The sequence below is a fragment of the Orycteropus afer genome, unplaced genomic scaffold, assembly GCF_000298275.1.
Source record: "Orycteropus afer afer isolate SDZICR_OR568_19922 unplaced genomic scaffold, OryAfe1.0 scaffold00054, whole genome shotgun sequence".
In the NCBI taxonomy this organism is placed as follows: domain Eukaryota; kingdom Metazoa; phylum Chordata; class Mammalia; order Tubulidentata; family Orycteropodidae; genus Orycteropus; species Orycteropus afer.
Genome location: NW_006921641.1, coordinates 4,363,483 through 4,372,044, shown reverse-complemented (window position 1 = coordinate 4,372,044; position 8,562 = coordinate 4,363,483). Strand labels below are relative to the sequence as shown.

Below are 8,562 nucleotides of genomic sequence, written 5' to 3'. Positions count from 1 at the left end.
ATGAAAAGTGAATTTACTCTGTAAATCTTCACCCAAATCCTAATAAAAAAAAAAAAAAAAACTATGCTGCTTTCTGATGTTGCTTTCTTTGAAATCTTATCATTTTAGAAACTCAGGAAGAAGTGGCTATATAAAAAATAAAACTGCATTCTTAAGAGTACTTTCATTGAAATAAATTTTTGTTTCAATTATACTTAAACTGTATATAAATGTCAAAAGAGAAAACAACAGTTTTCTAATTTTCTTTTGCAAAGAGTAAGAAAAAAATTTCAATCACCTATCTTCAACATAAGGAGCTGTGGTGGCACGGTGCCTAAGGAATTTGACTGCTAACCACAAGGTTGGAGGTTCAAACGCACCAACCAGTCCACAGAAGGAAGATGGGGCAATCTACTTCTGTAAAGATCTACCCCTCAGAAACCCAATGGGGGTCGCTATGAATCAGAATTGACTCGATGGCAGCGAGTTAGACATTTTAGAGATTTATCTTCAACATTCATACCACAGCTTCCAAAGATAATTTCCAAATATGTAATAGTTAAGTTTTCTAGTTATGCCATCATTTCTCAATCTAATTCTGGAACTTAATTTGATAATAACTCTCCTATAAAGTCTATTTAATCTATAAAATAGCTATTTGGCCCTGGATGGAGAAATGTATCATTCAGCAATAAATTTCATCAGACAGAGCTTATACCACATTCTCATTTCTGAAAGTCTAATCAAGACTATAAAATTCAACTTTCCATTGCAAAAAAGACAATACAACTTGATACTTCCAAAAACTGTCATATTATTTTGAATGTGTTTTTTTCTGAATGCCTAAATCAAAATTCACTATGCTCAGAATTTCATCTTAAAGGAGACAAACTCCAAAATGCTAGATAGAATCTATTTTCTAACATCCTGTCACAGCACTTTTATACAAAATGTAGTCAGTTACATGACATTCCAATGCCTACAGTAAGAAACAGCAATGCTACACACCTCCTATAGATTCTATAATATTTATAATACTACTACTTAACCAGATCCTCTCAATTATTTCATTCAAGCATTTACTGAATGCCTATGTGCCAAATGCATTTGAGTGCTAACCAGAAGGCTGCCGGTTCAAACCCACCAGCCACTCCTTGGAAGAAAGACTGGGCAATCTACTTCCATAGAGATACTGCCTCAGAAACCCAAGGAGGGGTCGCTATGAGTCAAATCAATTCAATGGCAATGAGTTTGGTTTTATTTTTATGTGCCAAATTCTAGGCCTAGTTTTAGTTAACTCAAAATCCTAGATTAATCTAAAAATAGAGTATCTAAAATACCCAAACAAAAAAGAGTACAGAGCAATGATCACAAAAAGATGTAATGTGCCCTACAAATGATTGCCCTAGCTAATTGTGGAGAGTTTCTAAGACACGGCACAGGGAGAGGAACCCCAAGCACAGCTCAGCAGTTTTCCTGAGTTGAGACAGAGTTGAGAATTCAGGGAGACAAAGATAACTAGAATTTGCAGGTTATGGGGCCAAAAAGGAGAACTGCATAGATAGGAGAAAACTGCACAGAGACTAAAGAGATTGCCTTCCAGTCAAGCAAATACTTACAATGCCAAGCAAATACTTACAAATGCATGTGTGTGAGGCAACTACCCCCAGCCAGGGGGGAAAAAAACACCTGAAAGGAACAGGCAGAACAATCCTCAGAGCTCACATTACGCTGGAGTAAGTTCATACTCCTATCACTCATGAATGGAAAATGCCCAGCATCCAATTGAAGAAAAAAAAAATAACTGTCAGGCAAAGAAACAGGAAAATACTACCCTTAATGAGAAAAATGAACACAGAAACAGACCCAAAGATGATACAGAAAATAGCACAGACAAGACCATTAAGATAGTTATTATAAATACATTCCGTATGTTCAAGAATAGAACGTACTAAAAAGTAACAAAATGTTTTAAGAAATAATGACTAAAATCTTTCCCAATTTGATAAAAATTCTAAACCCACATATCCAAGAAGTTCAATGACACCCAAGCACAGCAAACATTAAAAAAAAAAAAAAAAACTATACCAAGACACATCATAATCAAATTATTTAAAGGCATCAAAACACATACAGATGGAGGAGCAAAGTAAGAACATCAGACTTCTGATCAGAAACAATGTCAGCTAGGAGCAACATCTACACCCAGTAAAAGTATCTTTCAAAAAAGTAAAGCAAAATAATAAGTTTTTAAAGCAGATGCCTAAGAACTCATCACCAGCAGCTCTGCACCACAAGAAATATTAAATGAAGCTCTTCAGGCAGAAGGAAAATGATACCAGATAGACATCTGGATCTACACAAAAGAACAAAGAGCCCTAGAAATGGTAAATATACGGTTAGATATGAAACACTCATTATTTGTCTTGTTGTTTCAATCTCCTTAAGGCTAACTATGGAACACCAACAGAAACCTGTAGACCAAAGTTCATTGCAGCCCTTTTCACAATAGCCAAAAGGTGGAAACTACCAAAATGTCCATCAACTGATGTGGTATATCAAAAGAGCAGCATCTGCTCAGGAATAAAGCTCAAAAGGCAGAAAGGGATTGGAAGGAAGGATGAATGGAAACAGTAATCACAGAAAGTGGGAAGAGTGTGGTTACACTGGGGGGGATTGTAATCAGCATCACAAAACAAAATGAATTGTTGAACAGAAAACCAACTTTCTCTGTAAACTTTCACTAAAATTATAATAAAAAGTTAAAATAATAATTCTGTAAATAAAATTAAAAGATGTGGTATATACAACGTGTTATTACTTAGCCATAAAGTCCTGATACATGCCCCAACTTCCATGAACCTTGAAAACATTACATTCAGTGAAAATAAGTCAGTCACGTAACAAATAGAGTATGACCTCACTTATATGAAACAGAAAAAATACATATAAACCAAAGCTTATTAGGGGTTACAAGGGCTAAGAATGCTGAAGGAAAGGGAGAGTTTTTGCTTGGGGGCACTAAATTTATGTTAATCATAGTAGAACAATTAGGAATAAGATAGTGATAGGGACTGTGCAACATGGAAGAGTGTAATCTATGTCACTGAATTATGTATGTAGAAATTGAATTGGTCAATGTTTTGTTGTGTATATTTTCACCAGTTAAAAAAAAAGGTAAATAACTGTTTAAAGAAAAAATAAAAACCATGAACTGTGGGGTTTATAACACATGTGGAAGTAAAACCTATAACAACAATAGTACAAAGGCAGAAGGAGAAAATGGAAGAACATTGTTTTAAGGTTTGTATATTACACACAAAATGATTTAATATTAATTGAAAGTAAATTGTGTTAAGTTACAGATGTATACTATAAACCCCAAAGCATCCATTTAAAAACAAAACAAAACTTACAATAAGCCAATAAGGGAAATAAAATGGCATCATTAAAAAAAAAAGCGGCAGCAGCAATCACCGTAGAGTAGTAGTTCCCAGACTTTCAGCTATAAAGACAAGAAAATTTAAAAAAAATAAAAGATGATGAATGAAGGGACTAACGTAGAACTTTTGGCTTTTTATTTTGCCAGGTTAAAACTTAAAAAACAAATAAATAACATAGTGACTATCTCACTACCACAATTTATAAAAACACATTTTAAAACCATAAAAGAATGAAAAACCAATCACTGAATACCGAAAACAATAATAAGTTTTTTGTTTGTTTGTTTTACCATTATCAAAATCTTACTCCACTGTCCTTATTTTTTCTCATTTGGTCTGAGAATTTGGGAACTAGCATTTGAGTATCCCCACTCTAGGGTATCAAAGCTCTGCCTTCATATACAGGCACTATCAAGAAAAGAGTGTGCTGATGCCAAAAAAAAAGTAAACCTCTTAAATGACTATATCACAAAATACTGTATAGTTTATTTGCCATAGCACTTCAATCAAAAACTGCATTATGAAGAGACAGGTTCTCCTAATACTGATACCAAACCAACAAACATTGCTAGCAATATTATAGACACAGAGTAGTCATTCTAGTGAACTCTAGGAGTTAGTCATTCATCAGCAATATAACTTAAGCCTACCTCAAATAAGTCAACCTATCTTGATTGGAAACGCAGCTCACCACTTATTGCCTGGTAACCTTGTTGTTGTTGTTATGTGCCGTCGAGTCGGACCTGACTCATAGCGACCCCTCCTTGGGTTTCCGCGGCAGTATCACTACAGAAGTAGATTGCCCATCTTTCTTCCGAGGAGTGGCTGGTGGATTTGAACTGCCAGCCTTCTGGTTAGCAGTCAAGTGCCTTAGCCACCTGGTGACCTTAGATAAGTTATTTCGCTCGCTAAGCCTTCCAAACCCAATGGTGTCGGGTCGATTCTGACTCATAGTAACCCTATAGTACAGAGCAGAACTGCCCCATAGGGTTTCCAAGGCAGTAAATCTTTACAGAGGCAGAATACCACGTCTTTCTAAGCATTAAAATACATGAAAATTACCTAGGACTGTATCTGGCACACAGTAAAAGAGCTAAGCAAATGTTAGCAGCTTTCAGTCCTATTACTTTGCTCGGGAATGTTCTGCCCTCCTTCCTTCAAACTTAATCATTGTTAACGTCTTTTCTTTCTTTCTTTTTTTCTTAATAAAACACGCAGATTTTTTCTTCCAGGAAACTGCTATTTTCCTAACTCCACAGAGCTCTGGTCAATTCATTTGTTCCAGCGTTTATTTTTTTATCTTCCATCTTTAGAAAAATAGCTCTTAGCACTTAAATGGAAAAGCTATTAAAAGTATACTTTGTATGTTTTTCTCATGTACTGCCTCAATTCAGGCTGAACCATGTAAAGCAAAAACTGTCTACTATGTGTGTTACAGCTTCCAACGGCACCTACTATAGAACTACAAAGAAATAAACATTAAATGTTGACTTCACGACCACATTACAAAGACCAATGAGTTTAATTTTAATATTTGCAGTTTTTACGCAGCAATGTTGCAAGAAATTCATTAACAGCCACCAAGCAAAATGATTCTGACGGTTACTCTTAGTAATTTGTGTTTGTTTCTTATCATCACATTAAAAGTTCAACTCTTGGCTCAAAATTAATTTTACGTCTTTATACAATTAAATATCATTTCTGCTAGTAAATCAAGCTACCTATAATTTGATAGTAGTCAGATAATGATAAAGTTTTCCCTTGTGCAAAGCCAGCCTAACAAAAACGGATCCCAAGTTTTCTCCAACTCTTACGAGACGCACAAATGCGGCACATGAACTATAAGCGAGTTACCTCGACGTTGTCTGTGAGACCGTACTCAGAATGAGGATTTTCTGCAACCTAAAAAACAAAGACATCACAGATGTCACAGAGCCATCAGCCGGCTTTCTCGCTGCAATCCTGAGCAAAGCCACCCTGAATCCAAGGCCTCCTGGTACCTGCGTCTGTCCTTCCAGCATCTGCTCTGGCTCCATGGCGGACCCTGCAAGCCACAGTCCCGGGAAACCAGTCTTGAAAAAGAAGAAGAGGCGTGAGTTACCCGGGAGATTTCAACACCAACACTCCAGGATGAAGTCCAGCCCAGCCCCCGACCCCGCCCCTCACCCCCACCTGGGCGAGGGAGCAGTAGAGGCGCAGGATGGGACAGTCTATGATTGGGCGCCCGCATCAGTTCCAGAAGCTCCGCAGCAGTCCCAAGTACCTAGAACTGGTAAGGAAAGAAGGAAAGGGAACTGATTACCCGCGCCCCAGCCGTTGATTCCTAAGAGCCCTGCACCGCGCCACCAACTCCCAGCACGAACCGCTTCGGCCGTAAGTGACGGATGTCGCACAACTGCCGCGCCTGCGCACAGCTCCCCCGCGTGCGGAGGCCGTTGTTGGGGGGTGGTCCTGCCGTGGGTCAAGTCCTAAAGTCTTGTCACTTTTTGTTGTCTTCTGTGTATTCTAACTAGGGTCCACACAGGCTGCGAGAAGGGAATCTTCCGCAGTTGCCTACCCAAGGCTAGCACAACCCCAACTACAGACCTCGCGACCAGCCTAGCTCCAGGGTTCGACCCAGCCAACCTTAGTGGGGCGTGAAAGCTTCTACGGACGCTCTTCCTCGGGTAACCACTTACTCGCGGAGTAGTTCTTACTACAAAATCGAAGACAGAGGCTTTACAATTCGCGAGAGAATGTTTTACTCTAAAGTCAATAGTGGGAGGAGAAACTGTGTTTCGGGATTTCGTACTTTTTATTCCAGCCTTTAAATTTGTAAATTTGCTGTTAGTACCCCTTTATTTTTTTTTAAATCAAGAATACCAACACGCAAACTAGCTTGCTGAACTGTGGCACTTTAAAACTTAATCTTTGCAATGGGCGTAATAATTCATCTTTCAAGATTTGAGGAAAAACTGAGACACAAAAGGAAATTTACCTCCACAAAAGTTGTAAATAGCGAAAGGATTTGACGGTATTGGATTGTTTGATTCCAATAAATTCCATTTATTTTTATGTAAATATCAGTGATATACTCATTAAAGTTATTTACCGTGACTCTGGGGTAGTTAATTTTGTGTGTTAACTTGGTTGGGCCTGGTTGAGTGGCTGGGCAGCTGGCTGTAGTTACTCCCCATGGTAAGATTGGTAGTTAACTGCCTGGTGGAATCTACTGAAGCAGCTGAGTTTGAGAGATGTGGGCTGCTTCCCCTGTATAAGAAGCACCTTTGAGGAAGGTCTCCAGCTGATGGCAGGCTTGAACCCAGCGTGTGGCAGCCTGCCAGGCTCTGCAGATCTTGGGACTTTCGATGGGCTTGAAACAATGGCCTGCCATGTGGTTTGGTAACATCTGAGACTGTGCCATTTTATTTGTCCACCTTGGGCTTGTTAGCCTCAGCAGCCAGTGAGCTGCCTGAATAAAGAGATGGCTCTAGCTTCAGTGGACTGTGAGCAAGAGGCAGAGCTGAAGCCCAAGGTTGAGGGGGTTTCACACAGCCACTAACGCCTAGCACTTGGAACTTGGACTTCAGGCCTCCAAAATTGTAAGGATAAACTTCTGTTTGTTAAAGCCATCTCATCTGTGCTATATTCCTGTCAGAGTGGCACCAGGTAACCAAAACAGAATATAAATCATTAAAATTAAACATCATGACTAGAAATATGGAAATACTTATAATACTTTTCTAAAAGGTATGGAAAAACTTTCTTTTGCTACTCTGTAAATACTGCATAAAGGTCTAAAATAGAAATTTATGAGGTTGAATTGGGCATATATTTTTAAAGTTTTATAACGTATATTTGATTATTTATTTTGTGATTGGTGATACATGATGCACATATGTCACTTTGATGATTTTTCTTGTAAGACTGATGAAAAGATTTGTGGATATACATGTACAAGATACATAAATTGACTGGTACATCAAATTAAGATTAAATGCTTTCAGCAAGTACAACCAGAGAATAATTTGCAAAACTTATAATAAAATGTGCATTTTCATATTATCATATATCCATACATTTCCCAATAAATAATAACCATTCTATAAATATTTACAAATTTCAGGAAGTAACTGGAAGCTGCTAATCAACATTACCTTATGCAGTGTAGTAAATTACTTAGTATGGCTTTTCTACCCATAAGTCATTGTAAACTCAGTGGTGGAATGAGCAACTGAGGAGCTCCTGATTGTAAATGTTATCTACCAGGGTTATTTCTGTTGGGCGTGGCACAATGCAATGTTATGGGAGGCTCACTCTCAGGTGCTTAGAATTCTGTTATCATTGGTTGGTTTGGCCACTCTGCCAAGCTCAAAAGGAGGCCTCCTAGAGGCAGAACTCTCTCTGACTGCTGGTTGAGGAAGACATGCTGCTGAAAGAGACACGTGCTCCTGAGACATGTGTTACTGAGAAAGAGAAGCAAGAGACATGCATTGCTGAGTGAGACACCGAGGGACCAGCACAGCTTGGAAAGAGACTGTGAGAGAGTGTTGGCTGAGGGACGGTGGGCTGGGGGAGAGACTGAGCATTTTTCCTGAACTTGAATTGTAGCCTGTGGTGCTTCCCTAATAAACCCCATAATCTGTGAGCTCTGTGTGGCCACTGCAGCGAATTATCGAACCAAGGAGAGAGGTGGTGGGTGCTTTGGGAGGAACGGTTGGAGAAAGGGCTGGAGGGAGGCAGCATGTCTGGCCTGGCAGGAATAGGCCGTGGGTTATTGATGGTGACTGTCTTCCTTTTGTGGTGTTAGAAGAGGTCGGAATATGTGGCCTCCTTGCCCTTTTTGCACCTTAGTACTGACAGTTTTAGTAAAGTAGGAAGCTAGACTGAGCTTCTTCAGGGAAGGGCCATATTTTATAAATTTTTGTACTTCACAACCCTGCCATCCCAATTCATTGAAACTTTTAAACTGCCCTCATAGGATTTCCAAGGCTGTAAATCTTTATGGAAGCCGGCTGCCTCATCTGGAGTAGCTGGTAGGTTCAAACCTCAAACCTTTTGGTCAGCAGCCAAATGCTTTAACAACTGCATCACCAAAGATACTTGTAATTCACACAGTGCCTGGTAAATCGTAGGTGTACAATAAATGTATTGGTTTGGT

At 39.0% G+C, this 8,562-nt stretch overlaps 1 protein-coding gene across 1 annotated transcript in view; it reads right to left on the bottom strand.

Annotated features, from left to right (window-relative positions):
* The window catches only part of DPY30 (dpy-30 histone methyltransferase complex regulatory subunit), a 20,351-nt gene extending 14,893 nt beyond the window's left edge, over positions 1 to 5,458 (bottom strand). Inside the window, exons 1-2 of the mRNA XM_007938802.2 lie at positions 5,423 to 5,458; positions 5,277 to 5,324 (exon numbers count right to left, since the gene is read on the bottom strand). Coding sequence (XP_007936993.1) covers positions 5,277 to 5,324; positions 5,423 to 5,458 — 84 coding nt within the window. The remainder of the gene's footprint in view (positions 1 to 5,276; positions 5,325 to 5,422) is intronic.
* Between the last annotated feature and the right edge of the window lie 3,104 nt (positions 5,459 to 8,562).